Source organism: Muntiacus reevesi, chromosome 7 (genome assembly GCF_963930625.1).
Source record: "Muntiacus reevesi chromosome 7, mMunRee1.1, whole genome shotgun sequence".
NCBI lineage: Eukaryota > Metazoa > Chordata > Mammalia > Artiodactyla > Cervidae > Muntiacus > Muntiacus reevesi.
This window is the reverse complement of record NC_089255.1, coordinates 78,030,188-78,049,598: the sequence shown is the minus strand read 5'-3', so window position 1 is coordinate 78,049,598 and position 19,411 is coordinate 78,030,188. Positions and strand designations below refer to the sequence as shown.

The 19,411-nt window shown below is 39.6% G+C and overlaps 2 protein-coding genes across 2 annotated transcripts in view; one reads left to right on the top strand and one right to left on the bottom strand.

The window, feature by feature from the left end:
- The window catches only part of SLC39A9 (solute carrier family 39 member 9), a 44,446-nt gene extending 38,400 nt beyond the window's left edge, over nt 1-6,046 (bottom strand). The window contains exons 1-2 of the mRNA XM_065940137.1: nt 5,585-6,046; nt 5,243-5,498 (exon numbers count right to left, since the gene is read on the bottom strand). Coding sequence (XP_065796209.1) covers nt 5,243-5,356 — 114 coding nt within the window. The 5' untranslated portion in view covers nt 5,357-5,498; nt 5,585-6,046. The remainder of the gene's footprint in view (nt 1-5,242; nt 5,499-5,584) is intronic.
- A 305-nt stretch (nt 6,047-6,351) lies between these two features.
- ERH (ERH mRNA splicing and mitosis factor) lies at nt 6,352-19,095 on the top strand. Its single transcript, XM_065940138.1, has 4 exons — nt 6,352-6,488; nt 9,916-10,003; nt 14,632-14,752; nt 18,588-19,095. Exons 1-4 carry the CDS (start codon nt 6,486-6,488, stop codon nt 18,688-18,690), a joined length of 315 nt encoding a protein of 104 aa, XP_065796210.1. The 5' UTR covers nt 6,352-6,485; the 3' UTR covers nt 18,691-19,095.
- The last annotated feature ends 316 nt before the right edge of the window (nt 19,096-19,411 follow it).

Below are 19,411 nucleotides of genomic sequence, written 5' to 3'. Positions count from 1 at the left end.
TGTGACCGAAGCAACTTAGCAGCAGCAGCAACGCTACTTTCATCTGGATATCTATGGATCTATGCTGTTTTAAGACATGAAAAAATGTGGCATTATAATCCAAAACGGTCTGCAACAAGTACAGGCTTGTAGTAAAGAATCTGCCTGCCAATGCAGGAGGCAGCCTGAAATGCAGGACCTGCGGGTTTGATGCTTGGGTCAGAAAGACCCTCTGGGGAAGGAAATGGCAACCACTGCAGTATTCTTGCCTGGGAACTCCCACAGGGAGAGAAGCCTGGTGGGCTACAGTCCACGGGGTCACAGAGTCAGACACGGCCAAGTGACTAAAACCACCACCACCAGGTACAACATGAGAGAAAGTCTTTGAAAAATTTTATAGCAATATGATTTTTACAACTATAGGAGTAGTTATATGTCTGTTAAATCTCACGATACTGCATCCGGGCTTGTATTTTGTATGCCTTTTTTCCCATTTCATTTTCACAAGTATACTGCTCTGCAAAGGAATGGAAGTTAAAGATAAAACTGGTCAAGCACCAGGGTTTGAGGAGTGCTGCCCTACAGCTCTGAGCAAATGCTTTGCTTTCTGTTACCAGCTCTGTTACAAAGAGGAAACATGCTCTGCTAAACGACATCTCACACTAGGCATCTGAACTTCACTCATCAGAGCATCTGATGAGCTGCGTTTATCCTAGGTAATGTTTCACAGGTGGTGCAGCAGTAAAAAATCTGCCTGCAATGCAGGGGGTGCGGATTTAGTCCCTGGGTCAGGAAGATCCCCTGGAGAAGGTAACCCACTCCTGTACTCTTGTCTGGAAAATTCCATGGACAGAGGAGCCTGGCAGATAGTCCATTGGGTCACAAAAAGAGTCAGACACGACTTAGCGACTAAACAACAACAAAATGTTAAGTTACAGGTTCTCAGCCTACTTATACAGCATTTTCGTTTAGAGCCGAAGAAAACTGCTCAACATCTGAATCTTAAAAACACAATGTAGTTGCTAAAGTAGTGTGTCCAATTCCTTTATTCAACAAAACCTCATTTGTATAAAGCATGTTTCAGCTGCTTTTACAAGTTTAATTTTTCTCCTGCTCATATGCTGAAGAAGAAAATCTCTTATCAGTCACTTACAAATGCATTTAAAAATCAGAGATTTTGTTCATTTTAGAAATCAGTTAGGCATACATGTGTGCTGAGACACTTCAGTAGTGTCCAACTCTTTGCGACCCTATGGACTATGGCCTGCCAGGCTCCTCTGTGAGATTCTCCAGGCAAGATCACTGGAGTGGGTTGCCATGCCCTCCTCCAGGGGATCTTCCCAACCCAGGGACCAAACCTGAGTCTCTTATGTCTCCTGCACTGGCAGGTGGGTTCTTTACCATTAGCACCATCTGTGAAGCCCCATTTAGGCATAAGGAAGTTACAAAACCATCAATCAAGAAAGTTGGTCTGGGGACAAGGCATGTTGGAGAAAGTGACTAAGAAATCAATGCCATACATACCTCATGATGGTCAGATAATGGCAGACAGATACCACTGCTACAGTAATTTCAGACTACTTGACTTTATCTCATTTCTAAACACTAATCCTGCCATCATTAATGGTTTACTGATCTTTTGTTCCTGCTCTGAGAAATTCTGAAGAAAAAAGTGCTGAAAGACAGAGTAGTTAGATTAAGAACATGAATAAAAATCATATCTTCTCATATAAATGAAAGTTAACTATATGATAAATTAGATTTATCGGTCCTTTTATTTATAATAACTCCAGTCCTGAAGAAAAGCTACACTTCCTTAAAAAGAAAAACTGTTTAGTCAATGTAGGAATTTGGGGAGCTATTCTCTAAGGATAGAAACTCTGTTTCTTGGTCTTCATGAATGAAGCTCATTTTTTACAGATTATCTACTAGTTTCACAATACATTGATTTATAATAATAGCATAACCTGTCTGGAAAAAAATGCTAATTCCTAGGAGATAAAAATCATCAGTTGAATTCTAAAATGTTTTTGACTAAGTTATATGTAACTTTAATTTTTTTATCCTAACAGCTCAAAATGCATTGGTCCTGCTGTAATAATGAACAGATATAAGTGGTAATTTATAGCATTTCAAGAACTACAGCTGGAAAAAGACCACCTGACCATCAATTTAGAAAGCCATAAATAAATGACGTATCATACTAATTATCTTTATTAATGGCCTAGTTAATTACACCACTCATGGACACATTTCCTTCAGTAAGAGGATAGCATATAGCTGCATATTATAAGAATCACTGAAGACAGTTTGAGAAAATACTGAAACTGGAAAAGGTCTAGGAATTTTATAGAAATAAAAAGTTTTATCAGCCTTTTATTTGAGTTAATTATAATTCTTCATAAATGTTATCTCTACTGAGGCTTTAAATATACAAGCCAATTTAAACTTCACAAATGTCAGCCCTAATAATGTCAACTCAATTCTAATGTAATTAGAAGATTCAGTCCCTGGGGCTCAGTGTTAAAGAATCCGCCTGCAGTACTGGAAACCCAGGTTCAGTCCCTGGGTCAGGAAGACCCCCTGGAGAAGGAAATGGCAACCCACTCCAGTATTCTTGCCTGGAGAATTCCATGGACAGGGGAGCCTGGCAGGCTACAGTCCATGGGATAGCAAAGAGCCAGACACGATTGAGCAACTGACACTCTACTTTTTTTCCATGATTTAGTCAGAGGAGAGAAAGCACACTCACAAAGTACTGGGCAGGCAGGTAGCTCAAATGAGTGAAGTAGGCTTCACCGCCAAGAAGGACCATGATAATCTACCACTACTCAGCTCTAGTCAACTGTTACTTTGAGGAATAAAGATAAAAAAACAGTAACAATAAAATCGACACTCTGCTAATCTGAAGAAGTAAATCCAGGGAGTTTCTTGGTGGCTCTATGGTTGAAGCTTCATGCTTCCAATGCAGGGGGCCCAGGTTCAATCCCTGGTCAGGGAACTAGATCCCATATGACACAACTGGGGGGAAAAAAAAATCCTACATGCTGCAGCTAAAGATCCTGCATGCCACAACTAAGACCTGGTGCAGTGAAACATATAAATAAGTCTGTAGGCTAGATTTGGTATATGGACTACTACTGCCTCAAGGGACAAAGTGGCTAAGAACTGTTGCAAGTCAGAAAAATCTAGATTGAAAAAAACAGCTCTGATTCTAACACATTTCATAAATTTGTCCAAGTTATATAATTTAAGTCTCAGTCTCCTAATCTGTACCGCACTGTTTTTTTTTCCTAATGAAATTAGGCAATGTATATGCTCAAAAAATTGTAGTTCAATGTTATCATCAGATGTTGAAAGAAATCAAAACAAAAAGGAAACAGATAAGGAGCAATAGCAATTCAAGTCCCCCTTCTATCTGACTGTGGGGTTTATTTCTCAAACTCATAACGCCTAGTCCCAAATTTTTTCTCACCCACAGGCTAGTTTCTTTACCACCAATGCCTTCTCGTCCCTCAGGTTAACTCAAGGCCTACCTCACAGCTCATCTATACCTTTCCTTTACTTTAGACCATTCTCCACTTTCCTTTTCTTTGAAAGCACTTTCAGGACTGACAGTGAAACTATCTTACTGTCGAACATCAAGGTATACTTAAGAAATCCTGGAGAGGGTGTGGAGAAAAGGGAACCCTCTTACACTGTTGGTGGGAATGCAAACTAGTACAGCCACTATGGAAAACAGTGTGGAGATTTCTTAAAAAACTGGAAATAGAACTGCCATATGACCCAGCAATACCACTTCTGGGCATACACACTGAGGAATCCAGATCTGAAAGAGACACGTGCACCCCAATGTTCATCGCAGCACTGTTTATAATAGCCAGGACATGGAAGCAACCTAGATGCCCATCAGCAGATGAATGGATAAGGAAGCTGTGGTACATATACACCATGGAATATTACTCAGCCGTTAAAAAGAATTCATTTGAATCAGTTCTAATGAGATGGATGAAACTGGAGCCCATTATACAGAGTGAAGTAAGCCAGAAAGATAAAGAACATTACAGTATACTAACACATATATACGGAATTTAGATAGATGGTAGCGATAACCCTATATGCAAAACAGAAAAAGAGACACAGAAGTACAGAACAGATTTTTGAACTCTGGGGGAGAACGTGAGGGTGGGAAGTTTTGAAAGAACAGCATGTATATTATCTATGGTGAAACAGACCACCAGCCCAGGTGGGATGCATGAGTCAAGGGCTCGGGCCTGGTGCACTGGGAGGACCCTGAGGAGTCGGGTGGAGAGGGAGGTGGGAGGGGGGATCGGGATGGGGAATACGTATAACTCTATGGCTGATTCATGTCAATGTGTGACAAAACCCACTGAAATGTTGTGAAGTGATTGGCCTCCAACTAATAAAATAATATAAAAAAAAAAATAAAAATTAAAAAAAAAAAAAAAAGAAATCCTGAATGCAGTAGTTTTTCTCTCCCAATCTTTTAGCACTGTGCAAGCTGTGAATTCCTTACAACAGCCCAAAGAATCCATCTGCACTTTCACTGAACAATGCTTTCATCTTTCTTCCCTGTTAAAGTTCGTTTAAGTGATAATAAAGAACCAAAGAAATTAAAACAAAATGTCAAACCATATTAACAAAAAAATTCATTTCTAAACAAATAGATTTGAAAACAACTTCAAAAACCTGTCCAATGTTCTCCTTTAAAAGGAAGTTTGAGTTAAGAACAATCCAGTTGTTTTCCTTATTTCAATCTAATTACAGGTATCAAAAAAAAAAAAAAACAACACAAAAAACCTTTTACCAAAAAGCTATGCCTGATTTTCTCAAAAAGAAATTATATTGATTTCAACTCATATGAACAAACTATATTCTTCATGTATATTTTGACAGTCATCCAGAACCTTGATTCTTTGAAACTTCTGGGTATCAAAATAACATTACGGTGTCTTTCCTGGAAAATGTAGAGTCCCAAATTTTGGTATGCAATTTCAGGAAGTTCAGAGTATCCAAGGATCTTCAGTGGATCCACTCCCCGCCCCATCCCTCTCCGTTAAGAACTTGTGCTAAATAAGTGGTTTGTTTCTATTATTAAATGTTTTGCATCTTCTGAAAATAGTCATCCTTAAGAAGACCTTTAGCTCTGCTATTAAATGGGGGAGCAGCTTCCCTTTTAACTGTCACTACTTCCTAGCTGCCATCCTGACAGCTGATAGAACACAGAAAATTGAGCGCTTACCTCCGAAAAATTAACAGCCAAAGGAATGATTCCAGCCACGTAACATCCCACCAACATAGCCAGAGACAGCAGGCTAATGGAGATGAAATCATCCATTCTGCCTTCTTTATTCATCCAATACCACTAGTCTATAATTTTTCGGGAGCTCAGGTCCTTAAACACGTGTGATTGTTCCAAAAGAACAGGTGGACTTTCCAGTTCTTTCGTCCTCCACACCAGCAGATGCGTTCACGAGACACTTCTCTCTTGAACGTACCTGTAAAGAATCCCCTTTTTGCTGATACTAGAAACAACTTTCAGCAATCTTAGGTCCCAGCCCGTAAGTTTTCATATACCACTCACTGGATTCCCATGGGTTAACAGAGATGAGAAGTCAACGGGAAACTATACGAAGGAGCTACTGATTCAATCGTCGGAATACGGGCAGCACAATGGGCCTACTTCCTCCACAAGCAATGTTCCCGATGGCAGCAAGAAAAGGACGAAAACCCAGGCGAATTTGTTCGTTCTCCCTGCTCCCCTATCTCCCTGGGGCACCCCCGCAGGTGATCGCCCCCCCAGGTCCGGGACCAGCCCACCAATCACGGCAAACTCTCCTCCGAGTCTAGAGTGAGGAAAGGAGTCCTGCAGGCCGGTAATGGCGGGTCGTGGGGTTCAGCAGTGAAGCTGATACAAAGCTGTCTCTACCCTATACCCAGTGCTGCCCATGTTACTCCACTCCGAGGGGCCTTGACCCGGAGCCACCGATACTACAGCTGCCATGGCCGCCAAGTGGCACCTCTTCATTACATCCACTTCCGGATTGCCTTACAGCCCCCTCCTTTAGAAGGGTACTTCCGGGGTTACAACCGACCTATGCCCCAGGGTTCTTATACCGCCGCCATTTTTGAGTGGGGCCACTGAAAGATGGCTTGTGTCACTGTGTATACCGGTGATCACTTTAGCCGCGCGTCTAATAACGCGAGTACCGAAGATCGTGTCTCGAAAAAAGTGCTCCTTTTTCAAGTTCCGATACGTTCCCTGTGTGCTTCCTTTCCCTTATCCAAGATGGCTGAAACAGAGTCACTCTCTGCTCTAGCTGCCGGAAATCCGTGAGCCTCTATGGTCCGAAAGGTTCTTTCGCGGTGCGCCTCTGACGATTTCCGGCTGCTCCTCTCGCGGGGATTGGCTGTTGGCGGCGTTGCGGGTAAGCTCGTGTGCGGCGGCGGAGTCGGCATCGGCTGCAGCGGGAGACTTTGGCGCGATGGTGAGAAAGGCCTAACCGGCTACCCGAACCCCCAACCCCCCCGGGGCGACCCCCGCCCATACATCTCCCCACCCCATCCAGCGCTAGCGTGCTGCCGCTCCGCACTCCAGCTTATGAGTCGACCCTTCTCTTTCCCGCCGCGGAGGCACTGGGCCTGGCGCTAGGCCCCGGATCCCGGGTCCGCCCCGCGGTTGCGCGCCCGCCTGCTGGCTCTGGCGAGGCGTGCGTTACGGAGGTTGCTCTTTCTTCCGATTGCTGCTTGGTAGAGGCAGGCGTGGGGGCGCTTCCCTTTCCTTCCAAACGCCCCAGCCTACTATAGGAACAATGGCCGAGGGATGTCTGACAGTCCGTCTCGAAGCTGACAGATTGAATACTGCATCCCCCGTGTGGGCCGGGAGGGAACATCTTTGCTTTGTAGCGTGCTTTTCCGACCATATTCCCTTTTGTTTTTCTGGGCTCTGCCTTTTTTGAAAAAATACATTTTCCCTCGTTTCTAAGACGTGTAGGGGCCGATTTGGTGTTGTTTTTTTTTTTTAACCCCCTCCAGCCACCCATCCTGTGCTTACCTTTATTTATAGTCTCTTGGGTCTGGAAGTTGAAAAGATAGATTCAGCTCAGGGTCCACTTTACTTAGAATCTAAGTAGAATGGGTGGGAAGGGTTGTTTTTTGGCTTGTGTGTTTGTGTTTTGTAATCTGCAAAAAGGAGATGCTCACGAGGATTCCAAAGAATCGTGGTTGCTTCCACACTTCAGTTTTCGTCTTCTGGTTGCTGCAGATTAACAGATCATGCAGCTATTGTTAACAAGGAACTTTTTCAGGTTATAGTTTTCTGGATTGAGATAGGCCAGTGTTTGATCCAACAGTCTCCCAAGGAGGACTGGGAATTAGGAGATTGGGTTTCCAGTTCCTGTCTTAACTAGCAGTGTGACCTTGAGCAAGTCATTTCACTTCGGAGTTTCCTTCTTTCTCTGCCTTTATTTGATATTATTTTTAAATGCTTAGATTAAAATCTGGGGATATGACAGCAGTTAATATGAACACTCTATTATCATTGAGCAATTATCAGTGATAATTCTTTATCATTTCGTGTAAAATTGAAAATTGGAATTTGTATTTAAAGTGAATACTGGTTCAAAAGTCTTAAATATTGGTTCAATTTCTTTTTTTTATTCTTCCTTCCTTTCTTTTTTGGTAGTTTGAGAGATGCATTTAAAACTCAAGAACCAATTGTATGTATTGTAGCATATCTGTAACAGTAGAATGACTAACTGTTCTTAAGGTTCATGTTTGTGAGACTTTAAAAACAGATTAATAGATTAACTCTTCATTAGAGTGAATCATAACTGCTTAGTAAACAGAGAATAGGATATTATTAAGGTAATTCTGCATAACTTTTTTTGATTTAGGTTTCACAGTGTTATTTTTCTATTGTGGCAAATATTAATAGATATATCTATTCCTGTATGTATTTATATTTTTATTTACTACTGGTCATTCCCCTAAGAAAGAGTAACCTAAGGAATGCTGGACCAAATCTGTTTAGAAGAAGGAAAAATCTGATAATTTTGTTTATAGTTTTGTAAATTTAGTCATTCCTTGTTCCTAATTGTTAAGCCTTGTCTTTGGGCAGTAAGTATTAAAAATAGTAAACTTTGTTCAGGTTCACTTTAAGGGTAAATATAAAAAGGAGCATACTGTATAGCCATTTTCGTATCTTTACTCTTAAGTGAATTGGTCCTTATTAGAATAAGAAGAAAATTAATATAGTAGCAACTTGTCTGGCTGGTATGTGGGACAGGTCCTCTTACAGGAATGTTAGTATAGTTTCTATAAAGTCATTTTTCTTCTCACCATATGAGCCATTGAAACTATTGGTGGTTTTTAAATAACCAGTAATCTAACATTCTGTTTTCTCTGACTTCTGATCACTATTTAAGAAAGGCCTTGGCTGTGTTCAGGTCTTTATAGGACAGAATTACTTTTCATCTCTTGTCATCAAGTTCTATCTCAGATCCTCTCAAACTGTTAATCAGAATGACTCACTTCTTGATGGAGAGGGAGGAGTATGATAAATTCCTTTGTTTTTCACATTGTGTTCAAAGTACTGTTTGGGCGGGGGCGGTGCTTATTCAGAAACTCTCAATATCATCTCTTTCAGTTGCAGTTTGTTGGACATTAAAAAGTCTGATTATTTCAGAACATTTAGTTCCTGTCCTTAAGAGGTTTGTTTGTTTTTTATTAAAAACTAATACAGCAGAAGAGAAGAATATGTTGTTCAGTCACTCAGTTATGTCCAACTCTTTGTAACACTAGGCTTCCCTGTTCTTCACCATCTCCCAAAGATTATAAATAGTTTGATTTAGCATTGGGTTTACAGTGAGGTTACATCATATTTGAATTTAATTAGTGAACCGTACACACTTGGCAAAAAAAAAAAAACGGAAGGGGTTATACTTTCAACAGACCAATGTTCTGGAGATATTTTTAGTTGCCACACGTTGGGAGGAGGGCATGGGAGTGCAGGTGCTACTAGTATTTACTGGGAATAGGCTAGGAATACTGCCATCCTTCAATGCACAGGACAACCTCTGCAACAAGGAATCTTCCAGCCCCTGATGCAGTAGTGCCAGAGTTGAGAAACCCTGAAATAGACCCACAAACGAAAGCATGCTCCCCAATGAGGGTGAGATGGGAGACGAAAGATCTGCTGATCTTTAGGCATATTCACATTTCCTATGTCATATCCTCTAGCTATTTTGTGATTCTAGTTCTTAAAAATACAATATTTTAGTATAACACAGCCCCTTATGGTGAGTCACCTACTGGGTGAATAATTTAATGGATTTTCTAGGGTAACGTTAACTGTATATACTAATTTTATATTGCCAGTTTATCTTACACCTTTAATGTTTGAGTCTAATCTCTGGATAAGATGTGATTTCACTGTAGTGCTAAAGTTAGAAAAAACATAGATTGATAAAGTGCTTGTAATCATTACAGTGTTTTCCTTTTTTCTCCTTTCATCAGCCCATATCTGTTTTCATTAGGAACCTAATGGGATTAGAGTGACCAATGGAGATAGAACACCTAAGCAGGTTTACAATCTGGCTGGGAAGAAAAGTGCAAAAGAGAAAAAACAGTACAGGGTAGTTTATGCTGAGAACTTACAGGCAGTAAGTGCAATAAGAGTTTGAGACAGCAGTTGTTAAGAACTGGGAGACTAAGAGACCTTACAGAAAAGTTGTGAATCCAGCTTCTGGCGCTGCACTTGGGTAGAGGCATCAATATTGCAGAAAGACTCCCCTAATTAATAGTGTTTTAATAACCAACGATAATTTGTGTGGTGAATGGAGATTTTATCCCATACTATGAATTTCTCAAATACTGAGTTAGAAACTTACACTGAAATCACTTTTCCCTCTGCAGTCTCACACCATCTTGCTGGTACAGCCTACCAAGAGGCCAGAAGGCAGAACTTACGCTGACTATGAATCTGTGAATGAGTGCATGGAAGGTGAGTTTAAACACTAATCAAGGGGTAGAAATCATTGACTTTGTTTTGGGGGTAGTAAGGGGTTGGGGGCTGGAGGTGGAATGGGCTATAGAGTCTCCTGGCTCCCACGCTAGCTAGCATCCACACCAGCTGGTCTGCGCTTGCTCCCAGGGTGAGAGTGGTAAGTGCTAAGACTCTCAGTTGTCTTGAGTTTGTTTACCCTGACATTCACTGTTATTTCTACTTTTTAGAATCAAGCTCATATGTATAGTGACTTTCCCAGGCCTCTGCTTGTTTTGTAAATATTCTTTATTTATTATATGTTATTTTGTTACTGTGCTGGGTAAATATTTTACAGGTATTCCTTATATAGTCTAGTCAAACTCAATAGAGTTATTAAGACAGGCTTGAGAAACCTAATAGTGCCTACACAACCTAATAGTCTAATTACTAAACAAACATTAAAAGCTAAGGTTACAGTCCATCAGAATGTTAAGAAATAAAAAATTAGTTCAGTGAATAAAGGCAAATGGAACCAAATCAGTATAATTTATTGTACATTTGATAAGCTGGCACCACCCTGAAGGGAGGTATCAGCCCCCAGTAAACCATTAGATGAGAGCACGTAGATTGGATCATCACTAACTGGATTCATCCTTACATCCTTTCATTACATCATTAGATCATCACACCCAGTAAGCCACTTGTGTACACCCTGCACCCTTTCTAGCAAACTGCACATTCTTCACCTCTTCTGTAAAGATTTTATAGGAATATAAAATTTGCTGCTGGCTGTCCCTGGAATTGCCAATTATCTGAAGCTAATTGGATTAGGCTTAAAAATCTCTTCTTAAAACCAATGGTGGGTAGACCTCTGGCGGGACAAAAAGCTACTCATTGTATCAGAGATGGCTCCTCAGATTCTATTCTAATTTTTAAAGCAAAGCTTGTGTTCTTTTCTTTTCTCAAGTCCCTTCCTCTGCTGATAGACTTACTTGCCATTAAGGTAGACTTTGTGCACACACTCTAGATTGTTGCTTTATCTATATTACCATGTTTGGTCTTTGATTCTGCAATACTCTTTACTAACCTTTGCTGATTTTAGGGAAGCCTGATGCTGGGAGGGATTGGGGGCAGGAGGAGAAGGGGATGACAGAGGATGAGATGGCTGGAAGGCATCACCGACTCGATGGGCATGAGTTTGAGTACACTCTGGGAGTTTGTGATGGACAGGGAGGCCTGGAGTGCTACGATTCATGGGGTCGCAAAGAGTCGGACACGACTAAGCGACTGAACTGAACTTTAAAAAAAAAAGAATACATTTAATTTCTAGAGCAGTTTTAGGCTTAAAGAAAAACTGAATAGAAAGTACAGAGGGTTCCCAAGTACTTCTCCCTATCCCCAGTTTCCCCTGTTAATGACACCTTTCCTGGTAGTCCAGTGGTTAATACTGCTTCCAATGCAGGGGGCTCAGGTTCTCCTGGTCAGGGAACTAAGGTCCTGCATGCCACACCCCCCACCCCACCCCAAAAAAAGATAGAATATGAGGTATGGTACATTGTTACAGTTGAAGCAGAATACAGTCCATAGTTTATTTTGGGATTTATTCCTTGTGTTGTGCAGTGCTGTGGGTGTTGCCAAATGTGTAATGCTGTGTATTCACCATTACATTATCATACTGTAATGTTGAGAATATTCTTATTGCCCTAAAAATCCTCCATGTTCCCCCTAGTCATCCCTCTTCACCTCACTCCCTGCCTCCTGGCAACCACTGGTCTCTTTGCCACATCCATTGTTTTGCTTTTTCCAGAATGTCATAGATTTGGAATCATTGACATATAGCTCTTTCAGACTAGCTTCTTTCACTTAGCAATGTGTTTAAGTTTCTTCCATGCCTTTTTGTGGCTTTCTAGCTCTTTTTTTCTATTTAAATTAGAAATGGTGGTTTATTTTCCATTTTAAAAGTTAAAATGGAATTATTGGAATCAGTTCTCACATGGTGGTTGTCAAATGGTAATTTTCTTACTTTCTTATTTTTCTTTGTTATAGTAGTTAATATTCATCTGGAATACAGAGCTTTCCCTCCCCTCATCCCTTTTTTAAAATTAATAGGTTTAGTTTTTTTTAGAGTAGTTTTGGGTTTACAGGAAAATTGATTAGAAAGCACAGTTCTGTCATAACCCCTGCTTCGCCCCCTCCCAGTTTTCCCGAATATTTACATCCTGTGTTAGTGTGGTACATTTGTTAGAATTGTAGAGTCAGTACTGATACATTATTGACTAAAGCCTTGTTTGCATTACTGTTCACTCTTTGCTTTGAACATTATGTGGACTTTGACATGTGCAAAGACATGTATCTAACATTTAGTACCCTGAAAATCCCCTGTGCTTCACCTGCTCGCCCATCTCTCCCCTAAACAGCAACCACTGATCTTTTTGATGTCTTCATAGTTTCTTCTTTTCCAGAATATTGTATTGTTGAAATTATAGTATGTAGCCTTTTCAGATCAGCTCTTTCACTTCAGTTCAGTTCAGTTGCTCAGTCGTGTTTGACTCTGCGACCCCATGGACTACAGCACACCAGGCCTCCCTGTCCATCACCAACTCCCGGAGCCTACTCAAACTCATGTCCATCGCATTGGTGATGCCATCCAGCCATCTCGTCCTCTGTCATATGCTTTTAAGATGTCTCCATGTCTGTCATGGCCTGATAGCTCATTTCATTTTGTTGTTGAATAATACTCCATTGTATGGGTATAGCACAGTCTGGTTATCCATCACCTGTTGAAGGATATCTTGGTTGCTTACGGGTTTTGTCAGTAAATAAGCTGCCATGTACATTCCTGTGTAAGTTTTTGTGTGGACCTAGGCTTTCAGCTCCTTTCGGTAAATCCTGAGGAGCGTGACTGTCAGATCATGTGGCAAGACTTTATTAGCTTTGTGAGAAGCAGACGAGCTGTCTTCACACGTGGCTGTGTCACTGCATTCCCTGCGGTTCCTGTGGCAGCCTTTGGTGTTGTCAGTGTTCTGGAGTTTCTTGCCATCCTAATAGATGTATAGTGATACCTCATTTCAGTTTGCAATTTCCTCATGTTGTGATGTTGAACATCTTTTCATAATGCGTATTTTTCTTCTCTATATCTTCTCTGGTGAGGTGTCTGTTCCCATCTTTTGCCTATTTTTTAATTGAGTTGTTTGCTTTCCCATCGTTGAGTTTTAGGAGTTCTTTGTATATTTTTGATAATAGTTCTTTATCTCAGTGGTCCCCAACCATTTTGGTACCAGGAACCAGTTTCGTGGAAGATAGTTTTTCTGTGGACGGTTGGAGGATTGGTGTGTGTGTGTGGTTTTGGGATGATTTGAGAACATTGCATTTATTGTGCACTTTATTTCTATTATTAATATTATTATATCCGCTCCACCTCAAATCATGAGGCATTCGACCCCAGAGGTTGGGGACCCCTGTTTTATCAGATACATGTTTTGCAAAGATTTTCTTCTAGTCTGTGGCTTGTGTTTTCACTTTCTTTGATAGTGTCCTCTGAAGTACAAAAGGCTTAAATTTTGATGAAGTCCAGCCTATCTAAGAAGCTTATCCAAAGTCACAAAGATTTGTGCCTACATTTTCTTCCAAGAGTTTTATAATTTTGACTTAGATTTAAGTTTCTGGGCCATTGTGAGTGACTGTTTATACGTGGTGTGAGAGGAGTCCAAGTTTCTTCTTTTGCGTATCACTGTACAGTTGTCCTAGCACCCTTTGTTGATAAAATACTCTTTCTCTGTTGATTTGTCTTGGTATCCTTTTGGAAAAACAGTTGACCATCAATGTGAGGGTTTATTTGTGGACTCCTATTTCTGTTCCATTACTCTTAAGTCACCCCATCTGTGAACTTGAGATAGCATTCTATTTATTTAAATCTTTACTATCAGTGACATTTTACAGTTTTCAGTGTGCCTTATGTCTCTTTTATTGAATTTATTTGTAAGAATTCTATTCTTTTTTGATGTTGTTCATTTCATTTTCAGTATTTTTATTGTTGAGGTATAGAAATATAATAGATTTTTGTATATTGATTTTACATCATGCAGTCTTACCACCCTGACTTATTAGTTCTAATAGTTTGTATTTTGTAGTTTCCTTAAGGTATTCTGTATACAATTCTGTATACATTTATAGAGATAGGTACACTTCTTCCATTCCAGTGTGAATGCCAATTATTTCTTTTCCTTGCCAAACTACCCTTACTAGAGCCTCCAGTGCCTTGTTACCTGATACAAGTGACAAGAGCAGGTATTCTAGTCTGAATGGGAAAGCATTGTCCTTTGCCACTAAGTATGATGGCAGCTGTGGGTTAGTGTCACAATGAATTGATTTTCCTGGTTTTTATTTCCTTTCCATTCACCCTTTCTATTCAGGAACTCATAAGTGATACTTCTGATCACAGTGTCTTGAACCAAGCTTTATTAAGATAGCTTTTGATAATTCTGTGCTTGACTGTTACTTTTTATTAGGAAATTTATGAAGTCAATTTGGAGGTACACAAAGACCTATATGTACAGGGAAGGACAAAGTATTGTGATATAAGCACATAACACTACTCATATCTAAAGTTCATACAATTGTACGATCTTGGTTTTCCCCTCTCTTAGGTGTTTGTAAAATGTATGAAGAACATCTGAAGAGAATGAATCCCAACAGCCCCTCTATCACATATGATATCAGTCAGTTGTTTGATTTTATTGATGACCTGGCAGACCTCAGCTGCCTTGTGTAAGTATTAGCCCCCGTATCTCTTAAACTGTGTTTTTTTTTTCCTTGTTTGTTTGTTTGAGGTGATTTATGCTATTAGGAGCTCGCTCTGCATGACACAGATCTTTGTGTTTTGCCTGTGATGTGGTAATTAATATTTCTTCTGCACGTGGCTCATACATTGTCAACATAAAGCTGAAGAAGGCACAAGAAAATCTTAGGAATTTTGCTAATTGACGCTGTTAGTGTACATCCACCTTGAACCGAGAACTTTGTTCCTTAAATAATCTTTTACTTAGTTTTTTCCCCAATTACAGTCTTTATCCTAAAGCAGTTAGCTTTAAATTAAAACTAAGATTATTCTGTTTTCATGATTTTTTTAAAATATATGTAGGACTGAAATAGAATTTAATTTTAATTACACCTAATGTTGATCATGTGTATTTTGGTATGTTAGAATGAGTTTGTTTTTTTGACACTTTTCTATTCTCTGAGTTTTGTCAAATTAAATTTTTTCCCCTAACATTATGCTTATTTTAAGTTATATCAGTAATTACTTATCACCACTGTTACTAAGGACCATGTGAATCTATAATACTTCATCTTCTCAGCATTGTTGGAGAGACCGAGTATTAAGTACAGTGAATTTTACAGAGGAAAATGGAAGTACCTTATAATGAGAGCTTCGGTCACCAGGCATATTTATTATGTGTCAGACACTATGCTAGAAGAAAAAAATATTTTTCAGTCGTGAAAAACATGTAGATCCTACTCTAAGGCACTTCCTGTTTCAGCACTGGAACCAAGTCTGGAATGCTGTCTCACAAAAGATCCGGGTGAAAATAAGCATTTCCTTGGAATTTTTGAGTTCAGTTTTCTTCACCTCTTCATTGTGTTTCAGTTATAGTCACTCTGCTTACTCAGAGTATTTCAGTGATCCAGTTCTGGTCTTTAATGAAATGTGTTTATAATGTGTGATAATTTTATTATGATTATTTTGATATAAAAACTCAAAAAACTATTGAGGCCAATAGAGCTGTATATATATCATACTGTATTAGTTTATAATGTTTATAGTTGATGTGTTTATTGCCTGACACACAGAAAGAGACAGACATACATGTTCATATAATATATTTATTGAGTGCCAGTTATGTACCATATGTGTTCCAAGGCACTGAGGATTGCACAGTGAATAAGTCAGTGTCAAATGAAGCCTGTGAAGCTGCAGAAGAGTAAGTGGAGGGCGTGGAGAGTAGAGGGAGATGAATTTGGTGAACCAGCCTGTTCAAAAGTATTGATACTTCATATTTTTGGTAGATCAAATGAATGAGGACTGAATGAGGATTGAAATTTGGTACAGCCCTGTGGAACTTTGGTGATTCCCAGAGCAGTTTTGGCAGAGTGAAGTGGAAGTGTGAGAGCATTAGCTGCTCAGTAGTGTCCAGCTCTTTGTAAGCCCACGGGCTGCAGCCCACCAGGCTGCATAGACTTCTCCAGGCACCAGTACTGGAGTGGATTGCCATTCCCTTCTCCAGAGGCTCTTTCCGACCCGGGAGTTGAACCCAGGTCTCTCTCATTACAGGCAGATTCTTTACTGTCTGAGCCACCTAGGAAGCCCTAGAGTAAAATCTTTATATATTCCAGTGAGTTAGTAAGAAGAGAGGAGTTGTAGACTGCCAACACAGACAAATTTTGTAGAATTTGACTCAAAAGGAGAGGAGGGAAATGGGGTTATAGCTAGAGGAAAAAATACTTTTTTCCCCCTTTAATTTTGTTTTTAAGGTGAGAAAAATAATGGTATATTGGCAGGCTAATGTGATGATGTAGTAGAGGGAGAAATTGATGGCTTTAGATAGGATCTTGGACAATCCATTAATAGTAAAGTAGGAAACACAGGCCGATGTGATAGAAGCTTGAGGAGGTTTTCTAATTGCTTTAGTTACTTCAGGAAAATAGAAGGGAGGACACCATTTGGAATTAAGGGTGAGGGAGGAAGTGTTGGAGGTTGTGAAAAAGAGATGAGAAATCCAGGAGGGTGAAGGGATTAGGGAATGTGATTTAAGAGGTACTTGATAGTGAATATAAAATTAAAATAGTCATGTGGTAATTGTATTTTCCTAGTCACTCTTAATTTGAAGAGTTAAGGGTGAGTTTACTTTTTAGATTATTTCTCACTGTAACAACAGGACATTAGTAAAAAACCAAATGTTCTGTAAAAGTAGAGAGCTTGTGAATTTTACTAAACCCCATTCTGACCTTACCATTCAGGGGAAGAATTTGATAATGGTGTAAAGCATTCCTACTTTGGAGTTTGTTTCTCTTCAAAGATTGGATTGTAGCTCAGTGATGACCTGGAGGAGTGGGTGAGAGGGAAGGGATATATGTATACATATAGTGGACTCACTTTGTTGTGCAGCAGAAACTAACACAGCGTTGTAAAGCAGTTAAACTCCTCCACCCCCCCCCCCGCCCCCCAAAAAATGGATCATAAGTTTCTAGCTCAATGGTTCACAGACAATAAGAACTCTGGTCAGGAGTGTTTAAGCTTTTACTCCTTGCCTGAAGTCACTTAGCCAATAAGTTGCCTGCACTGTTTTGAGCCTTGGTTTCCCCCTTTATTAAAAAGGGATAATTGTATCTACTCACAGAGTTGTAAATAGGATTAAATTGATTCAGATGAGTGCCCAAAGCAATAACCTAGCAGTTGGCAACTTCTTTATAGGCTTCTCTGGTAGCTCAGATGGTAAAGAATCTGCCTGCAGTACTGGAAATTCAGGTTTGATTCCTTAAAGAAGGAAATGGCTACCCACTCCAGTATTCTTACCTGGAGAATCCCATGGATAGAGGAGCTTGGTGGGCTACAGTCCATGGGATCGCAAAGAGTCGGACACAACTGAGCGATTAATGCTTCTAACACTTAGAGGTATTTACTGTCATTTGTAGTTATATGTATATAATTTTTTTTGCTGAGAACCTAAAAAATGATGGTGCTCATGGCCTTAAAACACTGTGACGTACTTTGTGTTTCTGCGATCTCTGCTTGTTTATTATATTCTTTTTTTATACCATAGCTTTAGTTTGTTTACTCTAAAAAATGAATTTATTGCTTAACCAGCAATCTAGCTGGTTGTAGTTGTTCAGTTTTAGGTCAGTGGAATATTTCTGTTTTTTGTCCTCTAAACATACCTTGAGTCAGTGTCCATTAAGTGATGCATTGTACTCCAAAAACCCTGGAATTCTGTTAGAGTTTCATTGCTGATATTACTCCTTGTACTCCAGGCTCTTCTCAGCCTCTAGCATTGTTCATTAAAAAGAAAATCCTAAAAAAAAAAATAAATAGAATAAAAATAAATAAAAAGAAAATCCTGAAATACTGGATGTATATAAAATTTTCCTTCTGTTAATACTTTCCAGAGAAGAAATCTTTGTGGCAGCAACATATTTTTAAAGGTTTTCTTTTTTTTTTTAAGTTGATTCAAAGTAAATATAGTAAACCTGAAGTTTTGTTTTTTCATCACTGAAGGAACCATAAGAATAGTTAACTATGTAGGAGAAAGAACACATGGTTTCTGGACAGACTTCACCAAGAAGTAGCTGTGTAACGCAGTGAGCGTTTACCTTAAGATCTCTAGACCTCAGTTTCTTTTTCTGCTGTGAGATTGTGCTAGATGATCTAAACTTCATATTGCATAAAATCCAACAGTTATGTAATCCGCTGTTTTACGTTTTCATTATGTTCATGTATCAACATGTGCACATCTGTGCCATTCTAAAACAGTTAACAATTTCCAGTTTTAAAAACACGACGGTATTTGACCATTGTAACTTTGCTTATTATTCTTCTGTTCCTCAGTTACCGAGCTGATACCCAGACATACCAGCCTTATAACAAAGACTGGATTAAAGAGAAGATCTACGTGCTCCTTCGTCGACAGGCCCAACAGGCTGGGAAATAGTTGAGTTTGGAAGCATTAGGGGAACGAGGGTGGGCTTGGAACACAGATGTGTGCAGTGTGCTGTAGTGGAAGTTTTGTATTATAGTTATCCTGTTTCCATTTTGGTATACCCTAGCCAAAATTGAATGTATTAGATAAAATGTGATGATCTTGTCCAATCTGAAAACCCCTTTGCCCCCCTCCCCCCCCCTTTTTTTTACTTAAACATTTTTATGATGATTTAGATGGAAGTTGGTTTTTGTCAGTTAATGTTGGTTCCAGTCCCTCAAACTGTTCATACCTGCTTTATAACATCCACTGTACTAATCCTCCTTCAAATTGGGGTGGGGAGTGGAGGCGCAGTTTAGTTACGTCCTCAAGATAAAGTCTTGGTGAAAAACAAATAAATGTTCTTTAGTTATATTTTTCCCCCTGAGTGATTTTTTTCCCACTTTTTTTGTGTCTCTGATCTGAATTGGGTGTTCTTACAAAGCATTATCAGTTTCTAAACCAATAGGCTGCTACACGATGAAGTTGAAGAAAGCCTATATATGTGCTGAATATGTTTTCCTGTGGCTTATATGAAGCTAAAGAGTTTTTACCTCATTTCTCCTAGTTTTTCCCTCTTGTAAGTGAATCTCAATTGTATCTCCAAGGTTTCCACCTACTGGTGCAAACATGATGAAACACTTTCCAGTGACATAGTTTATCTACAGCAGCAACCAGGTTAATTCCTTAGCCT

Bases quoted from the DNA above. Each gene is read 5' to 3' on its own strand.
- ERH (XM_065940138.1), top strand. The intron at 10,004-14,631 runs GTGAGTTTAAAC...CCCCTCTCTTAG, and splicing joins TGTGAATGAGTGCATGGAAG to GTGTTTGTAAAATGTATGAA. The intron at 14,753-18,587 runs GTAAGTATTAGC...TCTGTTCCTCAG, and splicing joins GCAGACCTCAGCTGCCTTGT to TTACCGAGCTGATACCCAGA.